Source organism: Ammodytes marinus (genome assembly GCF_949987685.1).
Source record: "Ammodytes marinus genome assembly, chromosome: 4".
NCBI classification, from domain to species: domain Eukaryota; kingdom Metazoa; phylum Chordata; class Actinopteri; order Uranoscopiformes; family Ammodytidae; genus Ammodytes; species Ammodytes marinus.
The window spans coordinates 30,197,311-30,222,583 of NC_137233.1; the positions used below are offsets into that span (position 1 = coordinate 30,197,311).

Below are 25,273 nucleotides of genomic sequence, written 5' to 3' on the forward strand. Positions count from 1 at the left end.
ATTACAATGGATAAACAGTCCGCGGTGGTGTTTCGTAATGTGGGGCAACTGTACTTCCCCCAAACCAAAGTGGAGTGCCACTACAGCCTGACCTCTGACCACCACTGGAGCAAAAGCGACTGGATAGGCATTTTTGAGGTCCGTTCACCCACTCAAGCACCTCTCCTCCACACACTGAGACAAAAATACAAAACATAACCATCTTTTTAAGCACAATAATAATGCTGTGGTGATGATGCTTTGTGGTCTAAAAATATTGTTTCTTATGGTGCCGCAGGTGGGCTGGTCTTCCTTGAAACAGTATTACACTTATACATGGGCCCTTGTTCCCGAAGGCTACACTGAGGGGGCCAGTGTCAACTACTGTGCACTTTTCCCGGGTGAGAATTACACAGTTAATAATATTCTCCATATTCTTAAAAGGTGAATTAACAGCATGCTGAAATGTGCTGAAGTTTTCCCCCTCTGACCAGACACTACATAATTGATCATTTGCTTTGGTAAGATGTGTGGTCTGTTGCAGTGGTTCAAAGTAACCTATTACTTCTACTAGAGTAATTCCATTTTCTGCTGATCTATACTACTATACTATGGAAAGATTATTTGTAACATTGGGGGATAGTTACTTTGAGTTAATTAAAGGATCAGAAATCTTCTTCCGCCACTGCTCTGTTGTACTTTTAACCACAAGCAACAGTGATGTCACAATGGAGACACACCATGTAGTACACTCTCACATCATTGAGGCAAGATGAGAAGTCAAACCACTGGAGGGCGGCAAAAACATGATTCAGTTGCTGCAGTGCAGATTCATGGAACAACAGTTGTTCAACACACCTATGACTTAGTAAATGTTATTAAGAGCTTATTGTGCTCCACTATTTATAGTTAAGATTTTGTACTTAAAAGTGCTACGAGGAACTTTAAAATATTTCTGAAAAAGTCTAAGTTTTCCTCTGATGATCATAAATGACATGTAACAGCAAACGAGACCATCAGTGCAAAGAATGCTATTCTTATAGAGTTTATCTTCAAGACAAAAAATGAAAGTTCCTCGGAGCACCTTTTTAAGTTTGACTTTACTCTGTAATAGCCTACTTGGTAAAACAACACTCTTTTTAGGGTCTTTGTTTGAATAGAAATAACTAAAATACATGTCTACTTGATACAGCGTTCTATCTGCCGCGCCCCAGCCCCGTGGAGTATCAGTTCATCTATGTGGGTAAGATGGGAGAGGTGTGTGGCCGCAGTCGCTCCTTCACCTTCTGTGCCCCCAAGCCTCTAGAGGAGCTGGAGACCCTGCAGGAGGAGAGAGATGGAGAGGAGGGAGAGGAGGATGAGGAGGAGCTGCAGCTAGTTATCCCCAGGGCTCAGCTGCTGCAGGTGGGGATACATACAGAGAACAAACTCATTCACCTTCACAGTAGTAAAAAAAAAAAAAAGCAATTTCTCCATTGCACGTTAAAGAGGACCTACTGTATTATACTACTTTTCTGGTCTTAATTTCTTGTTTTACACTGCTATAGAGCAACCTGACACGAATCACATCACAAAAAACTATGTAGATTTTCGGGAAGCTCTTTCTCTTATTTTGGCGATCCAGCACATCCTGTCAACACTTGAGTGTGTGTGCTTCGGCAATCTCCGCTCCCTCCGCCTGTGCATCGGCCATCTCCGCTACCCTCCCCCCCCCTCCTGCAAACCCCACTCCGCTGTGATTGGTTACCTTCCTTCCGAAACACTTTCAGTGGCGGGAAGCGCGAGCATGGACCTATAAGGGCGCGAGGCAGACGCGAACAGGGAAGTGACAGCATTACCATACATGGAAACATCCGCGTGGTCACATCACCAATTTTTATGCGACGTCACCAATTATGAAAGGGTAGACCGCTTTGAAGACGTGACTTCTCGACTGGCTAGAATAGTGTTTAGTGCTCTGCACAGACACCCCAGACGGTCAGCAGGGAATACGTCGAAATGCATGTAAGTCATTATTTGATAATTTAGTATGGTTAAGCATGACTATGAATCATCATAACAACGTTTATAGGTCATAAAAGTCAAAAAGCATCATAGGTCCTCTTTAAAGGAGAAGTAAGTGATATGGTCCTTTTTAAGTCCTTTCAGTGACTGCAGTTAGCATTCCCCTCCCTCGTCCCTATACGTCACCACCGCATGAACGTGCAGCCGTCTTCGTCAGATAGTGCCGCGACGGAGAGCAGCGAGTCATCGTTCACGGGCACGGAGACCCGCCCTCTTAATAGCGCTCTGTCTCCTGATTGGATAAAAACTAGTGGGCTTCTCGAAATTTCATCTGGCAATTACTGCAAAGCTGACTGGGAGACCTGTGTTATGAACTGTGCATACTGTTCAAAGTGATCGCTGTATGAATATAAAGTGATTTAACACATAGGGGAAGGTGGGGTGATTTGTGCAACTTTTTACTCAAAGTGATTTTAAAGTGAGGCCTTGACAGTTATGTCTCCAACTCAAATATGTACATATATTTCAGGATGTTGTGCATCCCTGGCAATAAAAACTTTGGATCTGGAATAAACTGTTTAAGAAATATAGCTTTCGGAAAAAAAGTTGTCTTGTCGCACAAATCACCCCACGTAGTGGGGTGATTTGTGCGTCATTGTGTCACAATGACAAAGTCACCATCATCATCTTTCTGGCCATCTGAACTCTCATCAGTGGTGTCGTTAAGTGGAATTGAGATGTCACTCTCTCCTGAGCTACTGTAGACTATCACTTTCTTTTGGTGACCAGCGTATACAGCCATGCCACTGGCACAACTCTCAGAAATGTACTTTGCACTAGTTGCTCCGTGCTTGTGGAACCAACTGCCACCTGACAAATGTGATTCCCCCTACATTTCTGCCTTTAAATCAAGGCTCAAAACCCATATGTACACCCTGGTGTTTCCTCCCCATTAACCTCTGCACTACTTACTTACCTCTGCACTACTATCTGTGTTTATGTGGATGTATGGGCTTTACGTCTTTTATTTTGGTTATTGTTATTTTACCTTCATTGTTTACCTACTGAATGCACTATGTACAGCACTTTGGACAGTGCAAACTGTCATAAATGTGCTTTTATAAATACATTTTACTTACTTACTTACTTATAACTCACCCAGGCCCTTGCGCACAAATCACCCCATCCCCAGAATTTTGGATAATAGGCATGATGCAGCAATTTAGGGTTGACATTGTGCTAACTATATAGACTCAAAGTGTAGCATACCAAAGCACTAAAACATGTGTCAAATGTTTTCAAACGTGTCTATAATTGTTCAGACACAATAATCAAAAAACCTTGATCATGGAAATTTTACTTTGAAAGGCAAAACACAGTTTTTTGAGCTTAAATGTGCTTATATCTTATTCCTTGTGTCTCCCTTCTTTACAGGATGAGTCAAATGGATGGCTCTTCTTAAATATGTGGTCACATTTCCAATTTCTTCCACGGTTTTCTAGAAACAAGGGGTTTTGCAACTTCCAAAATGCACAAATCACCCCACCTTCCCCTATATATTAACAAAAAAAATCACTTACTTCTCATTTTTAAAAACGTTTGAACATCTTCCATTGAAAAGAAAACATCTTCCCATCTTGTGTGTGTGTGACCCCACAGCGTCAGTTGGAGGAATGCCTGAAGAAACAGGCAGCCATGCAGCAGGCTCTGGACCTGACCATGAAGGAGACGGACATGGGGAAAGAGGACAGCAAGGTAGCCAGGATGGAGTGGGAGCGCGAGAGAGAGGTCATGAAGGAGGAGATCTCTGAGCTCAGAGACAACCTGAGACAAAACAGTGAGACACTGAAGAGGATGAAGGGACAACACAAGGTACAGACAGGGGGTCAAGCAGTCATACAGTATACTCTTACGGTAGACCAAAATGTTCTTAAATGTCAGTGATAACAAATAACAGGCTTTTGATGAAAAATACAGGGGAACATTTTTATTTATGATCCTCCCCCCCTCTTCACATCATTGACAGGATGTGAAGTATAGTCAGGAAAATATGAGCTCTGAAGTGAGTAAACTTTTGGCTGAAAGAGACGAGAGTCAGCAGCGAATTCTAGAGCTGGAGGAGGACATCAAGGTCCTGAATGGCAGGGAGACGGAGGGAAGCACCGAACTGGAAAGGCAAGCGTTTGACACATTATGCACATTATATTATATTCATATATTTCCACTGCTCTAAAAAATGAAATAAAATTATCTCTTTTTTTTGTCCCACAGGCTGAAGGACAGAGTGAAGAAAATGTCCAGTCAAATGAAACACGACGAGGAGAAGAGAAAGTCTCTGCAGGTAAACTTAAACTTACCTTTATGGTGCCATTGTTTTGTGTAGTTACCTACTAAAACTCTTAGTACCAATATTTTTGGGCCATAAAAGGACAGGAATGTATATGTATTTTTATTTTGCCATCGCTTCTCTAATTAAACCCCCATTACTTATCAACAAATGTTATTTAATTTTAATATTGTATTTTTTCATGTATCACCTATAATGAACAAATTCGCCCTTTTTTAGTTTCTGCATTAAACTCAGTGGTGACTTCCAGTGACTTTTGTTATTTATCTATATCATATTTTATTATAAAAATTGTCAATTTGATCATATGGGGGGTGGTAAGAAAGAGGAAAGGTGGCCGACCAGTGAGGTCGCTAGTCCGATCCCCGGCACCGGACAGAAGGGTGTTAGTCGTAAAACTAGCAGAGGCTGGTATTATGTCTACGGAGCCCACCATCTCTACCATTGTGTCCTTGAGCAAGACCCTTAACCCCAAACTGCTCCAGGGGCACTGTACTGTGGCTGACCTTGCGCTCTGACCCCCTCCGAAGTGCAGTAACTTGAGAGGGGATATGCGGAAAGACAAATTTCAATGTAACCAACCATTGACTAATAAAGTAACTTAACTTAATCAATTTGTTACCAATAAGTTTGAACTACTTTTTCCTATGTAGCTTTAGTCAACCAAACTAGTGTTAGCTTCCCCCAACACTTTTCATTTATCTTCCTTATATAAGTTGTTTGCCATGTGTGCTCTCTGTCTGCAGGTGGAGAATGAGGCAGCTGTGGTGGAGGTGCGAGGGCTGCAGGAGCGCCTGGAGGCCAGTGATCATGTGGCAGAGAGTCTGCGCAGGGAGCTGAGGGAGCAGGGCACTCGACAGGGCCATGCCCACAGCGAGCTGCACCAGGCCAGGCTGCAGGTGGCCCAGCTGACCCTGAGTCTGTCTGAGGAAAACCTGGTCCTAAGGGAGGAGCGTGCCAACTGGGCCCTGGAGAGAGAGGCATACAAACATGCTGCAGAGGTGAGGATGAGAAAGAAACCTGTTGTCTCACTCACGCACGCACGCACGCACACACACACATACGACACACACACACACACACACAGATGACATTTCAATGGGAATTGCTGGAATGGGCAATGATTTCCAGTTATAGGCCTACAGTTAGTTATTTTTAACAGAATGTATTTGTTGTTGAATTAAGGGCAAAGGCAATTATTTACAATGAAAGCCAAGGGTTTAATATTTCAAAAGGTTTTCACTTCCTATGTGCTACAGAGGCTGGGAAATGTGATAATCTTTCATATTTTTTATAATCTTTAATGATTTTGTAAACATTTTTAAATGAATTTTTAGGCAAAGGTATGATTTACAGTTAAAGTTAATGGTTTACGCTTTCAATTTTTTTTAGGCCATTTTCGCTCTTAATGGGTTCATTTCTTTTCTCAATGATTTTACACAGACTGATAAAAAGAAATGGCAAGAATTGAGCTCCGAGTTGCAGAGGAAGGAGGAGTGGCTCCGCGAGGAGAGGATGGAGAGGGAGAAACTGGAATTCGAGCTGGGGAGAGAGAGAGATTGCAACCGAGTAAGTATAACGCAATCGCTATCCATCCATCCATCCATGTCACAAACACGCCAGAAATAGATGCTCGTCGTGTGCCACAAATGTGCATCATCGGTCGCTAATGGAAACCTGAGAACGATGCCACAGTTCACTCTGCTCTTTTATTACCGTACTCACATAGAGGCACAAATAGAATGGCTTCCACGAACAGTGAGTAAACATTTCTTCTCACTCTCATGTGACCAGTGAGAGAGAGAGAGAGGGAGAGGGGGCATGCCAGGTCAGATGTGTGTGGGTGTTGGGATGGTCTGAGTGTTAACCATAGATAGTATATAAAACGCTGCTGCTGCTGCCCTCTGCAGGTGTTCATGGGTGATGCTAAGAGAGAACTGCAGGAGCTGAAGGCCAGTCTGAGGAACGCCCAGAAAGAGAGAGAGGAGCAACAGGCCGACAGACAGGCAAGGATTCCACACACCACATAGCCATCTTCTTGTATTCCTTTATAATAAAGATGTTAAAAATGATGGGTATTTAAGTCAGGAGTTTTAATTCCACCTAAAGGTATCAACGCAACCTTTTTGTTCACTGTCAAACTGCTCGTGTTTGGAGAGGGATTGGTGATACAAAAATCCACACTGAACCAACATGTGAAATAATCTTCTCCACTGACCACTGTGATCTACAGGTTAACATAATATAAGACTTTAAACACATACTGTATATGCACATTGAGTACTGCTTTGAGTATATTCTTTTACCATAGCCTTGGTACAATTTAGAAGAAATGAGTTTTGAGATAATGATATCTTCACACACAAAGTAGCCTACGACATAACTTCATAAACTCTTTAGAGGACAATACCATTCTAACTCTTTACATTGAAACTCAACCCTGCTCATCCAGTTCTGTTTTCTTGTCGTCTTCTCACATTCTTCCTCAAATCTATGGGTTTGAAATTGGCGACGTTGCAGAACTTGGTCAACTGCATCCGTCAGTTAGAGCAGAGGTTGGACACCGTGCAAGCAACCGATCCCAAAGGAGAAACCCCCCCAGTTATCTGTGAGTCTCTCTGTGCCCATGCGCTGCTATTTCTGCTGCACTGTAGTTTAGCAACAAATAGTAAAGAGTCTACGTACTGATCCAAACAGCTCCCGACACTTCCTCTGAGGATGACGACAGTGCTGAACGGGCAGATGGAGCTCATGAGGTTGCTGCAGATACACACACACAGAGCGAACAAGACACACCGGCCTCTGACACACAGGTATGCCACCCTATGCACACTTCAAATAAACTAGACACACACACACACACACACAGAAAAAGCCCGGCTTTCAGAGTTAACGAACCAAAGAATGCAAACATTTGACTATAGTTCCCCAAGTGAGGTCCTGAAGCTCATTGGAGTTCTTGCTTCAGCTATACATGTTGAACACAATGATTCTGGTAGAAGAAAGTCATGACAATTTATTTATTTGAATAGGGGTTTAAAATAGGACAAGAGTGGTTAATGCAGCAATTCTTTAAATCCAAGGAGATGGTGACTCTATATTCCTTGATGCTCAGCAACTGAACTAAATAAGCAGATTTTTTAACACATCTCGACAATCACAAACATCTGTAATGTTTTGTTATCTTACAACTAATCTATCATATTGTTTGTATACTATAGATCAGACTTAAAAGCTGAACAAAAATTTATATGTAAATATTTTTACTGAAGTTAGATGAGTTTTGAGCTTTCTTCGTATCTATGAGTATGGCTTGTTTAACCAAAAGAAAAAAGTTAAATAACCAGCGTTTCATTTTCAGATCGATTAAGTCTAGAAAATATACTTAGTGTTGATGAAATCATTAAAATGACTGAACTAGAGACAGAGTTGAAAAGGGGCAAAGAGGGGAGGACATGCAGATAACTGACTACGGGTCAGACTCAAATCCTGCTACAAGGCCTAAGGCTCTAGGGGGACACGCTCTAACCATCCCCAGATACTATGCTTTTAAAGTGCAAAAACACACGTTCCTCCTCGCACACAAACATTCCTGTGTATATTATTGAACGGCAATTTCATTTCCCAGTGTACATATAATCCACGTCTGATTCTGTCTGCCCGTTCAGGATGTGACGACGCAGCACTTTGAGATCCCAGCCTGTGAAGGAAAGCAACTAACCCGACCCAGACTCGTGGACCCCGTCCTCAGGTGACAGTTCTGGCTTTCCACCAGTCACACTGTGCAACCCCTGTTTCCCTCTCTGTGACTGGAATCACCTCTCCCAAAATATCATGTGACGGCGCTTTCTATTATAGATGTCGATCCACTAACTGGGAACTTTCCTTTCATGTGGGAAGTGGCACAGAGAGCACTAGAGTGTCAAAATAGAACCGTGATTTAATATGTCAATTAGAGTTCAGAAGATAGCAGCAATAATAAGCTAAGTTAAGTGAGCGGTAGATCAGCAGGAGTAGAGAGAGAGACACACAGGAGGTATTAACATTACTTTTCTTTTACCTACAGTGTTGTCTGATTCTTCTTCTTTTCAAACATTCTATTCTCTCTCTCTCTCTCTCTCTCTGCAGTGAGCTGGCCGAGTCCTACATGTGGTAACTGTAAGACGGATGACAGTGTGACTTGTTTACCATTGCGATGTAAGTTCATGTGGGTTCAAATGAGAAAAAAAAACTTGTAGCATTTTGTGATGATTCTTTTGCGGTTTTGTGGCAGTTGATGTAAAAAAAAATGTCCCTTACAGACGTCATATTTACAGCGTAGCACTGAAGTCTTTAGAGTCTTTAGATTTTGGGTTCCATTTGTGTAACGATAGTTTAGAACTGCTTGGGATGAATACAACTCAGGGTGAACATGAAGTGCCAACAAACATACAATTTGTCTGTCATTTTGAAACTCGTTTGGATGTTCATATGCAGACAAACATTGTCAAAGAATACCTTTCAGTTTTACTTGAGACGCCATTTGTAATACCTTGCTATGTCATGCCTTTATAGTCTAGCTTCAGAGCTGCTTCCAATAATATTTTTTAAAAATGTGGCAACAATTTTTGAGAAAAACAAGTGTGAAACGATATATCATGATGTGCTTGAGTGTATTACTTTACAGTCTATTTTGGTGGCGTATGAGCCCATCAACTCTGCATGTGAGTGTGAATCCTGAAGCCGTGTCCAAAGTGTGGGAGTGTGTGACAGAGAGTTGTGAAATGTTCCGCTGTGGCATGTTGTGCACGGTGTCACCGGCTGGAAGAAGACGAAAGTGGATGTATGATACTTTTCTTTATTGATTTGGGTTTCTATTGAAGAGATGTGGATCTTGAAATAAAATGTGATAATAAACTCTTGTCTATGGCACTGTGTGTGTATCGTGTATTTTTTGGGGGGGAAAATGTACGAGGATGGAATGTTTACAACTTCAATATCACCTTATAGCACAGGAACACTGCATGTACAAAGCACAAGACTGCAGTTTTGAAAAGACTACGGTTTGTGTCTCCATCCCAAGGCCTCCTCTGTAAAGATGTGTACAGGTGTCGTGTGTGGGCTCAGAAAAATGACAAGTGGACGCTTGGAAGGTCTGAGAACAGAAAGCGCCTTTATCAAAATACAAAAAAAAGACAACACATAACAAAGAAGCAAACATTAAGCAAAAATAGAAATGTAAAAACAAGAACAGATCAACCAAGTCTTTGTTTTTCTGTGTGTGTGTGTGTGTGTGTGTGTATGTCAGAGCTATTTTGGTTGAGAGTCTAATTGAAATAAAACTCGATGAGGTGTCTCAATCCCTGAAAAATAAAGACAAGTTATTTACATGCTACAAAGATTGTGTTTTTTTTTAAAAGTGAGACATCAGTTTTTAAAAAAGAGAAAGAAACAACAAAATGTAACAGAGATAAAAATGGTTCCAGCTTCAAAAAGTAATGAGACAATGGAAATCTCATCTACCACACACAATACAAAGTGAATATATTTCACATCGATGAGCTAAGTAGCATTGCTATTAACAAACGCTTTGTTTTTCGTAATATGTATCTTTGGTCTTTTTTTCCCCCCATTTCTTTCTTCTTTTCTTTTAATTTACTCACATGCTTACAGATAGAGCAGAAGCCACATCACCTCGTCCCTGGTTTGTCTATTGCACCAGCTCAAATTCAGTAAAAAAAAACAAAAGCAGGTTTTAAAGATAAAGATATAGGATACAGGAAAAAAACTATTTGTTATGAAATAGCATTGGTTATGTGACACTTTAAATACTTAAAAACAACATAGTACGCAGAACTGGCTGACAATGTGCAAAACATTGACTGTGTGTCTGTGTATCTGTATGGATGCATGTGTGTGTGTGTGTGTGACAGAGAAAGAGAAACACTGAAGACAACCGTTGTCTATGACCTCATTCATATGGGTATGATCTTTCCATCCTCTAATATCACAAGATAACATTCTAAATAAAACCATGTGTTAATTATTTAATACTTAAATCAACTTCTGTGTCATTGGTTGATGGCCAGAGATATATTCCCCCCCCCCCCGCTCTTGCTCTCTACATCTTCTCCTTCTCTGCTTCTATTCAGGGAGTGGATGTCTCTGTATATGGTCCGTCGCCATGCACTAAATTCATCTTTAAACAACTCATTGTATCCCCCATCTCCACACCATCTCTTGCCATGAATGACAGTGTGCCCGTTGAGAATCTGTTTCCCTCGCAGTTATCAAGGAGTCAAGTAAGTCCTACCATCGTCTTCCAAATAAAGACAATGGTATTAATTTAGCATAAAAACGTTGTGTGTGGTCATCTAATGAAAATATGTATTATTAAGTATCCTCCTCGCCTCCTGGTTTTATACGATTGCCTATCTGTCATTGTCGCGTGATTGACTCACTCAGCTTGAATGTTTTTTTTTTTTTACAAAATCCATTTCTTGCATCACTCATTTAGATAGAGCACACATCCAGTCAAAATCGCCCTGTGCTAAAGCTTTTGGTTGGACAGTTGCAACCTCAGTAAAAAGGCCGATGATGTGGTACTTATTCAGCTCACATCGGCATCAATGTCCTGCTGTCATGATGTGTTTTGGTCGTGTGACTTTCTCCTCGTTGGAAATGTTTGAGTGTTGCATTTATTGTGGAATCTATAGAAGCGTTTTTAATAGAACCAAAGATTTGGACTTCTGTATAAAATGCTTCCTTTGGTAATGACAGTAACATGACATCTCTATGTCACTCTGTATCGGTAAATGCTCTCAATTGCACGCACGCACACACACACACACACATACATACACACCTGAGTTTTTTCCTGTGATGTAAACTGCTTTTAAGGTTGATTTGTTGCTTACAAAATGAAAGCATTATGGCTTACCTGTACCTGGTTGCATGTGCAGCATGGTTAACATCTTAGGTTTTGAATAATCCCTACTTGTTAGTGTAAGAATGCAATTATTTTTGTTTAAGATGGGTGTGTCATGTTGGAGCTTCAGTTTTTTCTTAAAATACTGTATTGACAGGTGATGCATGGACCTGATATAATCAACCTGAGATTGGGTAATGACATTAAATCTACCCTGCAGATTCAAATTCAAAATTTTGTGAGTTTTTTTGGCGAGAGGTGGACAAATGTTGTGTTGCATTTGCTTTGCATTCTTTGTTCTTTGAGTCTAAATGACAGATGTCTTACCCATCAGAGATGTTTACACCATGCGCTTGTCACATTGTGAGTTTGAGTCCTGCTCATGTCCTGCTGTCTTTGCTATATTGCCCTCTTTGATATTACTTTTCACTGTGTCCAATAGAGCATAAATGCATAAAAGCTTAAAAAAAAATGCGAGCAGGACTGAGTAAAAAATTAAATAATAATCAAACACAGAGTCCCACAAACAGGAAAGTAAAGGAAAAAACAGAAATGTGTACATACTTTAAAAAAAAAGAATACAATAAAAAAATAAGTAGCATATCTCTTAATAGTAATAAAAAGAATTCTGAGAAGACATTTGCGGCAAATGGACACCACATAGACTTCTGTTTGCTGCAATGTATTATTTTTTTTACCGTCAACTTTATACAAAGCATAGCCCTTATAGATAGAGGTGGAGTGCATTTTCTTCCGTCCACCACCTCTGGTTCCTCTTTGGGTGGATGAAACACTGAAATATCTTTTGAGACAGTCTCATTTTGGCACAGTGATTTTCTCAATGGTGCTCCTTCCACCCACTGACATTTAGTGCTTTTGCTTCTCCCGCTCATCGCTTCCTATACTGAATTGAACACATTTTCCTTTCAGTCAACATGTACAGTATATGTCAATATATGCTGTATGCAACACCGTTGTATAAGAGCCTAATTCTATGAGGGTTTTTCTAGAAGGAGATTATTGCTGGGCGCGGGCTCAGTGGATCCTGAAAGAGGAAGCATCGCATGGTGTCTCTCTCACTGCGTTTTCCCATTCACACCTTTCTTTTGCGCTCCCTTCGCAGCCGCAGCCTCACCTCCCGCCTCCCCGTCACTGTCTGCCCCTCGGTCTGGTTCCTCTTCCCAGAAGTCCTCCTCTTCGTCCTCCTCTTCCTCCTCCACGGTAGACTCGTCCGTGGTCTTCTCCTCTTTCTTGATGGCTTGAATGGCAGGGGGAGCTTTGGCAGGAGCGGCAGAGGGACTGTCCCCCGAGTCACTGCTGTCCTCGAACGCCTCTGGGTTCTCAAGCATCTCCCTGATCAGTGGTGGCATGGGACCTGGGATCTCCATCTTCAGTGTGATGGCTCTCTCTGCACCTATGGGCAAACAAAATATTTACTTCATAGTTAGTGTCCGTGTTTCGCATGGATTACAACTGAGTTCGAAACTGACTAAATACAATAGCTCTCCAATCCAATGTTCTTCATATATGCAGATGATGGTATATTCTCTCTGGCTGAATCGTTTTGCATGTATGATTCCTTAGGGTACAATAATATCAAATCATTGAATCTCTCAACAATCAAATATGTAACTTGTTGCCTTATTGTGTAATCAAAACTTTTTTTGAACTCTTTCCACTGTTGCTAATACAATGCTTGAGGTTGGATATTGATAGTTAATCTGATACATTTTGGTATTGTACCAAAATGTATTAAGGTCTGTGGAAAAGCACAGTGTGAAGCTCAGCTGACCTTTGGTGCTGATTCCTCGGAGGTCCGTGACCTTCATCAACATGCGTGGAAACATGTGAGGCTTGTTGGGGCGTCTGCGGCGTGTGTAGATCTTCAGAGCCTCTAGCAGCGGCTCCTGCAGCTTGTCTACCTTCTGTGGCTCCTCCAGGTCCATTCGGTCTAAATGGTTAAAGTGAGAGTGAAACGTTTGAAGAGGTCAAGAATTGGTTTAGGCAAACAGTGGATTGAAAGAAATTGCACAAACAAAGACACAAAGTGACATTTTAGAAGGCTGTGCGAGCCCATGGCAGAGCGCTAGGGGCCCCTGATCTTACCCCCACAGATGAGGCAGATGGCACTGAGTAGGCCAGTCTCTGTGTCATCCATCTCCAAAGGCAGCAGCTGACCAGCAAAGGCAAACACCAGGTCTGTGAGCGGGCCAAAGCCAGCGTTGTGCATCTGGGTCCTGTTGAGAGTCAGGCCATCTGAGAAGGTCATGGTGTCCTGTTCAGGGGTGTAGCGAGTGCATATCCTCAGCATCTAAGAAGAGGAAAACAAATGACAAAGACAAGAAGGTAAAAAGTGGGCAGTTGATAAAATGAAGGTGACAGTTTTGGTAGGAAAAAGAATATTGTTTAGAATCAAATTTGAATTTTTTCAGTAGCTGTTTGTATCAACAAGTTAAAGCAGCGTGAGAAATGAGAAAGCGTTAGGGAGGTGGAGAAGGGAGTTGGTTAAAGAGGAGCAGTAATAGGAGCATGTGGGTTGGTACCAGGATGTCCAGGCATGCAGATTTGAGGAGGGTGATCTGGTCAGCGATGGTGAGCGTGGTGAAGCCTGGTAGCCGCTTGGCAAACTCCACAATTTTTATAATGCACTTAGTGGACAGCTCACTGAACTTATCCCACAGGCCCAAGTCCAGCTGTACTCTGTGGTCAGCACTTGAATTCTGGGAGAGAGAAAAAGAGGGGGACACTTTGGTATGTGTGGTTGTGCAGGGTCCATACTGTGATTGTACTTATTGAAGAAGAAAAAAATTAGACAATGCTTAAGTGAGAGTGTGAATGTTTAGAGGTGGATTTGACTATTGCATTAAAACAGAACATAAATGAAAACATACTGTGTGGTATTTTCCTAGTTGGCCCAGAGATGGAAAGGTCTCTTGGTGAGCTTTGCTGACTTTGCTAACTAGCTCCTCCAGTTCTCCGCTGAGCTCATAGTTCTCTGGCAGCACCACCTCCTCCTTCACGTCCTTCTTCTTTTTGTTCCGGTCGTTACGGACGGCTACAGGGAAACACACAGATACTTGGTGACACACTTAAAAAAAACAAAAAAAAAACATCCATTTTAGATAATGATTGTGAAGTGCTATTCTATAAAGAAATGATGGAGGCCCACATTTTTTCTCACCTTCTTTGGACATGCCAACCTCAAAGCACTTCTGCAGCCGACAGTACTGGCAGCGGTTGCGGGTCACTTTGTTGATCTGACAGTTTTTGTCTCGGTGGCAGGTGTACACCATGTTTTTTTGGATGCTGCGGCGAAAGAAGCCCTGAAACGGATAAAAGAAGGATGTCTGTCTTGTTCACTGCTTCATGACAGGAAAAAAATGCTCTCAATAAGACCTTAGAAAATCATTTGGTTCTGGGGATGGCAATGTCGGTAAATCTATCCAGTCTAGTAAGTATCTCAACAAATTTTCGAAGGATTGCCATGAATTTATTTGTTCATGTTTCCAAGACAATGTTTTATAAAGAATTTGCTAATCGCTCGACTCCAGTGGATGGATAGCCATGGAGTTTGCTACAGACATTCATGTCCACCTCTGGATTGCTGTAATCACCTTGATTATTTTCAGACTTTTTATCTAGCACCATCACCAGTTCAAAATGTAGCACATTATTTGGTTGAAAGTACCTGCAAACCAATAACATTCCAATCATCCAGTGTTTTGCGCTAATTAGCAAATGTTAGCATGCTAAAATAAGACTTTGAATATGTTGGTTTTATATCAGCTTAGTCATTGTGATTGTGTAAGTGCGTAAGTTCTGCCGCCCCCATGAGGAATTCTGAGTAATTACAACAACAATGTCAGTGAATCTACATGTGGTAAGCCTTCGGTGATCACGCTTAGATTGTATTCCTTCTGCTGTAAATCCAGCTTTTTTCTTAGCAGTAGAATCGCGTGCGCTTCTTGAGCTGCTGTGCCAGTGCCGGGGGGCGACACCAGTTTGTAAATGCTGCCATACTGAGAAATACAGAGAGAGTTTTGTGGGGCTTACTCAACTTTGTGGCAACTCATTTGGCAATGGCTTGATTGTAAAAACATTAATTTATATGAAAAAGTTACACACTATAGCTTTAAGTACTGACTCACAGAGTAAATATCAATATGCTTATAAAATAAAGGGCAATATCCTCAAGGGTGATGGATTGCCTTTATTAGTGGCCTGCTATCACAGGATTGGCTGTCCCATAGTCTCATATAGAACTGAGATTCTGAGAAGTATCTCCTTTAACTGCTTATTTCTTGACTGTGACCATACTGGTGTGTACATAGCCTACAAGTGCACAACACCTGTATTTAATGTGTTCCATGGACAGTTTGCTGGACCCTGTATACAGCTCATTGTTTTGCTCTGCTACATTCAGAATGTGCAGTATTGGTATCGATACACTAGAGGGCAGCTTCACAAAAGCAAACACTACAGCTATGCAGTGCGGCCATTTGTCATGCTCTAGTTGAACATCAGTTCCTCACTTTAAGCAGACATCAGCTGTTCTCTTCATAGGCCTCCTGTAAAACTCTTCATGTGTCTGCGGCTTCATTTACCTTGCAGCCCTCACAGGAGCTCACTCCATAGTGATAACCGGAGGACTTGTCCTGGCACACAAAGCAAGGCTTGTAGACGCGGGGAGGAGGAGGAGGGGAAGGGGAGCTGGGCACCATCTCCTCTGAGCTGGTGCTTTGTGTCTCCACCGCTGCAGAAAGAGATAAAAAAAAAAACAAGAAGAAACATTGAAGGTGTCTCATTGTAACAGAAGATCTGGTTTACATAAGCTAAAGAAAGTCTTTGAAACTATGATGAAAGGCAATACCACAACTGATTAAGAGAGAGAGAGAGAGTGATCAACAAACAACCCCCAACCCCATGCAGGCCATCCGTTAGAGCCAGGAGGCAAGCTCAAAGGCAGACATTTTTAAGAGAAAGGGGAGGGGAGGGGGGGGGGGCACTTCTGATTGACAGGGACTTAAAAGAGACACAATTAGCTGATGGCCAGATGGCCCTGCTGATAAAATGCTGATTGGCAGATGAGATTTGATTGGCTTCTCCATTTACTAGAGAGTGGGGGAGCGGCATACCTCTGTTGACTTTTTGACTGACAGCTGTATTTTTGCATCTGTGTATGTGTGTGTGTGTGTGTGTGTGTGTGTGTGTGTGTGTGTGTGTGTGTGTGTGTGTGTGTGTGTGTGTGTGTGTGTGTGTGTGAGTGTATGTGTGTGTGTGCGTGTCTGTGTTTGTTTGTGTGTGTGTGTGTCTGTGTGTGTGTGTGTGTGTGTCTGGGCGCATGCACGCACACGCACAAGCTCACATTTTTATTTGAAAGGCTGTCCAACCAGCTCAGCCTATATACTTCGAACCCCATGTGAACAAACAGAGGCGGGATGTTTATGAGACTCTGCTGTCTCCCCCTGTCCCTTCTCACTGCCTCGCTAAAGAAAATGGCACACTGTATAACACCATTTGCCGGCCACCGGCAAAGTGGCATTCAACTGCTGCTAATGAAAACGTCCGAGACAAACAAATGTAAAACTGACACAGTGACAAGTACATTCCAGCAGATTAAACCTGTGGCTCCTTACATTCTGACTAAAGCACACACAGTCAAAACAGTGACACGCCTGGCACACATCTGAAGGTGATGACTAAAGAAATACCAGATTCCTCTCCAACATGCCTTTCAACTTTCACCTTCAGTCACCCCAACTTCACCTCCTTTCTCCCCATTCCCACCCCCACCCTTGTTTCCTGGCCCTAAATTCCTCAGTGCAGTCTGGACGGGGTTTAATAGTTGCCCAGGCTCATAAGCGGCCCTATAAAGGTTGTGTCTGGGAAGGGAAGGAGGCCCCTGGCCAGGCTGACGGCCTCTTTATTGGGATCCAGTCACCTTGGGCAGCTATTCACAACAACAGCTCCATCCTTGGATCCCTTCCTAGTAAAAATAAAGAATCTGGGGTCAAAAACCCAAAGTCACAGCCCCTCCTGTCACCTTCAATGGAAAGTGCAGGACTGAACCAAATGTGCCCCCCACCCCACCTCAGCAACCCCAACCTGAACCCGCAGCTTGTCATTAACAAGAGTGGTAAGGTTTCAAAAAACAGAGAGGCAAAGGCACAAAGGAATAATCTAATAAAAACAGAGAGGGAAAAATGAAAAGAAAAAGAAAGGGAACGAGGGAGGTGAGCCCGAGGACAGAAACTTCTCAGTTGCCGAGGGGTTAAATAAAACGCTGACCATTTAACTTTGACCTTGGCCATTACTAACTACATGACCAGCAGCTCCAAAGTTCAAAGATGTCTTCAAATATGACACATTTCATTAATCATGACTGACTTCATCTTAATATGTTCAAACAATAATAATCACATATTTGATATACCGTAGACACAGTGATGTGTTAATATGTAACTATTAAATAGAAGTGTGTATATTCATCACATGAAGAAACACACACCAACTGCACACCATGCCATTCTTTTCTTAGGCTTAAATTGGAACATTTCTGTTCTTTCAAAGTCCCAAGGCGGACTTTAACCATATTAATGTCATATAAACCTTTTACGCAGAAAGGAAATTCAGAACATCTTTCTGTTACAGCGACTACATTATATTACATTAAATAGTGATTCTATTTTCCCAAAATTCCATTTATAGCAAACAGCTGGCAGTTTCTGTTCATCTCACTGTGATGCTTTTAAAATGGAACCACTTTGTGCCGCTCACCTCCTTATTTTCCTTCATATTACATGTATTCAGACTTTTTGAATCATAAATTCTTATTTTTACAAAGCATGTACAAATGAATGTTGGCTCGCTTGTGCAACGGCATAATACAAGAAGTGTGTTTTGAAATAGACACATAACGCTTTGAAACTTCAGGACAATGCCTCAAGGAGCTTATCCACAAAACAATTCTCTTTTTTAACAACTATATTGATTAAAGATGACTTGTTTAGGGTTGTGTTTTCAAGCAATGGTGCTGAACATCCACTAGTTTCAGCTTCTTTTAGTGACCCGTCATTTATGCCTTTTTCACATAGGGACATATAAGAAATAACACACACTTAAAATCTATAATAAACTAGACTTAAACCTGCAGTGTGTAGAATTTTGGGTTTTATTTCCTAGCAAATTTAGTAGAAAGTAATTATAATATCCATAAGTACATTTAATTTAGTGCATAATAGCTGACATTTTTTTTTTAATTATTATTTTTTCCCTTAGAAAGGGTCTCATATACGTATGTCCATATTTCTGTATATTTTGGACCAAGGCCTAGTGCCGCCATCTTGAAAGTGTCATAGTTGGAATGTCATCAGGTGCATTGTTTAAAATTTAGAGTTGTTCTTGTCCTTGAAGGCCACTGTAGCTTCTGTCATTATTCGAAAGGGTTGGGGTTACCCAGGGAGTGTTGCATTCTAGAACTTTGTAGAATTTTCTTGATGATGTCATATTACACACTGCACCTTTATTGAACTGCTGCTGCTGTGGTGCATCCTTTAAAAGCTGACTTTTCAAATGCAATATATTTTGTGACTCCAAAATATACTTCATATGAAAAATGATAAAACTAGAGTCAAGCAGCCCGGTGGTTGGTTTGGTTTGCAGTTAAGTATATTAGTTTTGAATGCTCACAATAAAGAATGAACTACTTAAATGAAAGAATACACACTCAACCATACTTATTTTACAACATAACAGTAATAACTAGAAATGAGAAATGCATTATGAGAAAAGGAAAACAAAAACATTTCAGCATTCCGTTCATCTGCCATGTGACTTAAGGCTCCAAGAATGCACAGAGCCCCTCACTGCCAGCTCCTCACTTGTGTAAATGACTGCTTTTCTTTGTATAATGGTAATGTTCATAGTGAACCTGTATGATTTATATGGTTTTCTGCTTGTTTTCGTTGACTTTCTTCAGACAAGGCTGTAAATAAAAAAGCTGCGCTGCACGAGTGTAGAAGAAGAGCGTATCTTGTTTCACAGAAAGTTTATGAGTAAACAAAGAGCTGCTTGCTAAGCAGGAGGAAGATTCTGTTATGTGTTCAATTTGGGGGGAGGGGGAGGGGGGGGCATTAGAGCACAGGTGGAGGTGGATTTGGGGCGGAGCTGAATGAATGGCACTGTAACTGGATCACTGTTTTCTGTTTATATAGGAACACTGACAATGTAAAAAAAAAAGAGGGAAGAAAATAGCTCCCATTGAAAACAGAGAAGCTGCATCTGGCGCCAGTGCACATAGTGACTGACTCTGTCTGAGGGTGCTGAGAGCGGGAGGGAGAGAGAGAGGAACATGACGTGAGGGAGACAGGGTGAGAGACGGAGGGAGGAGGAGGGAGGAGGGGGGGGCTTCACCTAGGCGTGGAGAAAGAAGGAGAGGAGCCAAGAAGTGTCAGCGGGCTGTCATCGCCCTGAACTGAGCTCAGCCTCAGAGCCTTGGCTTTAGCGAAAAAAAAAATACCTCTCTCTTCTTCACCTGCGGCTCACCCCGCGGCGTGTCACCACATCAATCAGCACACCTCTATTGGACGCAGACCAGACAGGGTGGCTCGAGTGAATCAGCCTCCATCAGATAGCTGGATACATCTCCCGTGTAGGGCTTTCACATGCAACGCAAAGCTATAAATATTAACCTGTCACTGGAACTTGATTTAATATTTGCAGCACAGCTAAGATTTTTTATTTAAATATATATATATATATATATATATATAAAGCTTGCATCATCGTCGCACAATGTTATTCCTTGATAATATACTTCAGTTGATCCGATTGTGTTCCTGTGTCTTTGCCTCCTGCCTCCTCTCCCATTGACTCAGTGTTTGTTGTCAGATCAACACATCCCTGTTTAGACAACAGAAGCCACTCTGAAAGCCAACACCTTCCTTATCAGCTCGGATGCCTGAGAGTCTTGAAGCACAGGAATGAGAATTACAATCCTCAGTAATGCTGTGTCCTTAATGCACTCTGCAGAGATGCAGTTTGTGTAAGAGAAATCCACAGGTAACCATTTTGAACTTACAAGAAATGATTTGATATTAGTGCCATCACTCATCAGTCAAACTGCGACTTTAGAGCTACAGTGCCAAATTGACCTAAGAAAGGTACACTGGACACTGGGTACACTAAGTACAACGTTTCCCCCCCCCCCCCACAATTTGTTCTCAGTTATGGGCAGCTACATCCTTTCATTTGTAGCACTGCATTATGGGAGAATAACCTCCATCAACAACACACTCAAACATCTGTTTTTTTAAGGCTGGGTACTGACTGTCTTGAATAAAATGTACTTACGTCGGTTTTCTAGTGTGAGCAAACTACGTACTAAAAATCTGCTCAGAATGAGTATTGCATAAAGATTTGGGACCTGGCTGAAGCTTCTTCAAACTTGTTATTACTTGTTTTATCTGTTTGAAAGAGAGTATGCATGGGAAATGATTTGCCCATGAAAGAGAACCTGTTGAAAAGCCAGAGCAATGATGATGCTACAGCAGTGATCTGACGCCCATGTTTCATATAATCGGTATTAACGAGTGCATGAGAAATGCAAACAGCCATTGACCCCATGTGACATTGAGCTGCGGTTTCAGCTCTGCAGCCCGGACACCAGCACATGATCAGGGCCAGCTCGTGGTTTGTTTTCCCCTGGTATATTGAAGGTGTTCCGTCCCTCCCGTTGGAGTGGCTGCTTGGTGGACACAGTGTGACATATGGCCTATAGGGCCTGCAGCCTGGCTCAAGCTGCCAACATTGCACATATCATTGAACTAGACTTTGGCCTGGGGGGGGCCTTGCACTGGAGAGGAAGGGTAATGCTAAGAAATGTGGTGAAATTACAAAAAGAGTTTAAAAGTGTCTAAACTGTTGCTGTGATCATTTCTGTTTTGTTTTATGTTTAGAGCCAGTTGGGTGTCTTGGATAATTGCAAAATGTACAGAAGAAAAAGGGCAATTTTGACTGATGTGTTTTCAGTTTAGCAGAGGAATAATCTGAAATAATATAGCAAATTCAGCTTTTACGTAACCTCTCGCCTCACAAAATGTTCGACAGCGTACTGTGGAATGTGCGCGAACATGTGAATATGTGTGTATGTGTGGGCCGCTGCATGAGGCCACGGGCCAGTCGGACTGTGTGTGAGGATCCTCAGTGTGACAACAGTTTGATGAAAGGGGAGAGGGGAGGAAAAACAGAGTAATAATAAATGTTATGTCATTCTTTAACAACTGGCCAAACTGTGTCAATTTCATGTGGAAGAGTTGCTTGTGAAATGAATTCCGACTGCATGACTTGCTCTATTTTTTCTTTCTTTTCTGAAATGCATGTGTCTTGCTTAACATTAACTGTGTTGTTAATTCTCAAGCAGATAAATAGTGAGAGGGGGGAGCTACAACCTCAAATATGCTGAGCGAGTAATTACCATGACAGCAGGGAGGGGGAGATGTGAGTGAAAATCCCTTTTATCAGCTGTTCTAAGTTCAATACCAGCGCCCCCTCCTCCCCGACCCCCCCCCCCCCCGCTCAGCCCCGCAGTAATAACCCCCCCCCCCCCCCCGTCCTCTCCTGCCTTCCTGCCCTGGGAGGAGGAGTCCTTCCTGTCACTGGCAGCGCCTTCTAAAGGAAAGGCTGTGAAAACCAGGCTACTGTCCAGGAGATGGCTCAATAAAAACAGCAGCGCCAAACACTTAAGAAAGGGGGGAACACACACACACACACACACACACACACACACACACACACACACACACACACACACACACACACACACACACACACACACACACACACACACAGACATTTTCACAAGCTCACTTCGAAAAACAGAGATCCTGGACATATCCTCAAACCTGGGGAACCACACCCACAGTTGTTAAAAGTCTGGCAATTTCAGATGCACGAGAGAAGTTTGGGCAGAATAGCATTAAAATAATCTTCAGGGAGTCACAGTTCACTCTCGTTCGAGCGTGACGATTTGTCATTCAAGGCAAGGTTCAAGACAGAGCGCTGGGAAAACAACATTTGTGTAATTTTTTTGTTTTGTTTTGTTTTCCACGGTGCGGGAGCTCAGCTTTGTCTGCAAAGTGTGGGGCGGGGGTGGGTTTACGGGGCAGGTTGTTAAATCTGGGGTTTGTTCCTTTACCATTCATCATCACTCATTCAATATACCCTTTGTTTTTTACAACACCCAATAAACCCAGCTCTCTATTTTTTCCCCCTTTTTTGATATTTTGAATACACAGAGTCAATTCCCAACATACAACAACGGGAGCCAGCATGGCTTTTGGAAAACATTAGGCGACGATGTGGAAAGCTCTGAAATTGTCTTGAAAAAATGTGTCATGAAAATACTTTTTAATTCTGCATATCAGTGATGATGAAAGTTCAGTCTTGCTTTTTAGCTCACTTTTGTTCCAAAAGATTTGATTTTAAAGAGATATATTTCAGCACTATTATATAATAAGAGTTAATGCGATGTGGTAGAGATAAGACCGGGAGCTGTGACGCTGCAATCAGAGACAAGTTGGAACACAACACAACTCAACGAACCTCACCTCACCTCCAAAGAGAAAGAAAGAAAGAAAGAAAGAAAGAAAGAAAGAAAGAAAGAAAGAAAGAAAGAAAGAAAGAAAGAAAGAAAGAAAGAAAGAAAGAAAGAAAGAAAGAAAGAAAGAAAGGAAATCTTGAGATTGGTGGTTTTTTCTGTTTTCTGACTTGCAGGGTAGGTTGTAACTTGAAACCTTGTCTTTTCTGACCACCTAGCCACTCTGCTGTTTGGGTATAGAAAACATATGCTTTGCTTTGGCCTTTGTTCACCCTGTGACTTTCAAATGTTGCCTTATGATCTGGACGTGATCATCCGAATATTTCCATTTAAAAACTATAATAATCAGTGTGAAGAGAATCAGAAGCGCTCTGTAGATGTTTTTTAATGCAAAAAAAAAATACATGTTTGTCAGATCCATTCCTGTCCCCCCGTTTGTCAAAAAAAAACCCATCTGGTTTGATTAAGTCAAAAGAACTACAGCAGCTTCTCAAAACCACTTTTAACACAGGCAACAAATATGTCCCATAAATATTATACTACACTATATCATAACACATCTCCTGATATTGCATTTTTTATTATGCTGGTCTTTTATTTCACTGTGGAAGGGAGGAGTCGATGCAAATCTGTTTCATTGCGACCGCAGGAATCTCTGCTTTCCCAGAAGTCCTCGTGCACTGCCTGAACTTGAATTTCCAGGTTCACCGAGGTGGTTTATAGCCGTCACAGCTTTACATTTTTTTGTCTTCTCACCAATTGCTGGGAGAGAGTGACAGTGTTTGAGATAGACAGCCCACAATCATCCAGGGTCTGTCATTATGACCCAGTGACACAGATCACCCCAATCTATCAAAGACTAAAGGATAGGTGCAGCCCAAAGGATCCCCTCCTCGTCCATGAAATACGATATACAGACACACTCTTAACTTTTTTATCTCATGAAAGCTGTCTTTATCAGCCACTGGCACTACACAGCATCTCCATTGTTTATCACAGTTCAGTGTTCTCCTCTTGTGTGATGATATGACAATCCAGCAGCATTGTTAAAGTAGCTTTGAACAAGCCATTTAAGAGAGAAGAGGGTGCAAGAGAAAAGGGAAGATTATCACTGAATAAAGAGGGGAGCATTTCCCCTCAAGGCCCCGAAAAAAACACCAAGATACAAAGAGTTACTGGGAGGGGGTTAATCCCAAATCCAACTTCATCCCCTCCACTCTCCTTTCAGCCCTCATCTCTTTTAACTGGCCATGCCCCTGCCACACCGCCTAATCTCTTAATTGACCCTTTGTAATTATAATGGAATCATTAAAAGGCCCCTGGTTACACAACACGAGGCGTGTAAGCCGAGCCATGTGTGAGCGAAAAGAATACACACATTCATTGCTGGGAGAGGACACACACGCGCACACACACAAACACACATGCACACGCATGGACACACACACACACACACACACACACACACACACACACACACACACACACACACACACACACACACACACAAACACACAGATACACACAAGTGGAAGGGAAGATCAAGTGTAGAAAGAGGGAATCTTCAAAAGAGGAGAAAACAAATGTCACACAGAGGAGCCCCCCACCCCACCACACACACACACAGTGACAGAGCGAGTGGACAGACTCTGGCATGTCCCAAGCTCTCTTTAATGCCTCCTGACGTTGAAACAAAGGAAGGCAGAGAGGTGCTGAACTGCCTCACATAAAAAAACACAGGAAAAGATGACCCCCCCCCCCCCCACACACACACACACACACACACACACACACACACACACACACACACACACACACACACACACACACACACACACACACACACACACACACACACACACACACACACACACACACACACACACACACACACACACACACACACACACAGCTTGTGTCAAAAAGACACAGTGGCCAAACTGCTCTCAGGAATTTAGAGTCACAGTGTCCAACAGGACATGTTCACTGAAAGCAACACGGAAGAAACAAACTTTTATTCTCTTTCCAGTGTGGGTGGGCGATAGTCTGTGCAGCATTTTAGGGGAAGTGTGGACGTTCTTTAATAAATAAGACCATCAAAATGATTTAAAAATCTAATCACATTGTTACAAGGCTTAAGTTTCTTAGGTCTGATTGAAACTAGTTAAAATGCGAAATCTTGGAATAAATAAGTTACATGATCCTGATTTAAAGAATATATACTTAATAGAGAAATAATAGGCTACCAGGAACTGTAGATTACTGCCACTAAATCAATATTTAAACAGACAAACTAGTTGATGATCAATTCAGAGGGATTTGCAGTCCACCCAGCCCAGCCTCATATTAAAAGGGAGATTGGTTGATGCTGATGTGTTTAATAATTACAAATAAAAGGTATGAATGCCAGAGGTAACACATCTTTGCATGATGTAACTGT

The 25,273-nt window shown here is 42.0% G+C and overlaps 2 protein-coding genes and 1 long non-coding RNA gene across 6 annotated transcripts in view; 2 read left to right on the forward strand and 1 right to left on the reverse strand.

The window, feature by feature from the left end:
* Positions 1-6,360, forward strand: LOC307249780 (calcium-binding and coiled-coil domain-containing protein 1-like; the record flags this gene model as incomplete). Its single annotated transcript, XM_080026632.1, has 9 exons — positions 1-138; positions 278-380; positions 1,172-1,383; positions 3,643-3,855; positions 4,010-4,158; positions 4,255-4,324; positions 5,077-5,331; positions 5,774-5,899; positions 6,241-6,360. The coding sequence occupies exons 1-9, from the start codon at positions 7-9 to the stop codon at positions 6,358-6,360; spliced, it is 1,380 nt and encodes a 459-aa protein (XP_079882758.1). The 5' UTR covers positions 1-6.
* Positions 6,361-6,858: 498 nt separating this feature from the next.
* On the forward strand, positions 6,859-8,081 carry LOC307249365. The gene is made up of 3 exons (XR_013844833.1): positions 6,859-6,938; positions 7,028-7,143; positions 7,999-8,081. It is a non-coding gene; the product is annotated as an uncharacterized lncRNA (long non-coding RNA).
* A 1,381-nt stretch (positions 8,082-9,462) lies between these two features.
* LOC307250063 (retinoic acid receptor gamma-A-like) overlaps positions 9,463-25,273 on the reverse strand; it is a 39,053-nt gene continuing 23,242 nt past the window's right edge. For 2 of the 4 annotated variants that reach the window (XM_080027004.1, XM_080027005.1), the window contains 7 exons: positions 15,842-15,990; positions 14,419-14,560; positions 14,129-14,292; positions 13,781-13,957; positions 13,344-13,548; positions 13,030-13,188; positions 9,463-12,651 (listed from right to left, as the gene is read on the reverse strand). In XM_080027004.1, coding sequence (XP_079883130.1) covers positions 12,314-12,651; positions 13,030-13,188; positions 13,344-13,548; positions 13,781-13,957; positions 14,129-14,292; positions 14,419-14,560; positions 15,842-15,990 — 1,334 coding nt within the window. In that variant the 3' untranslated portion in view covers positions 9,463-12,313. Of the gene's footprint in view, positions 12,652-13,029; positions 13,189-13,343; positions 13,549-13,780; positions 13,958-14,128; positions 14,293-14,406; positions 14,561-15,841; positions 15,991-25,273 lie in introns of all 4 variants that reach the window. The other 2 variants (XM_080027002.1, XM_080027003.1) reach the window with 1 other exon arrangement.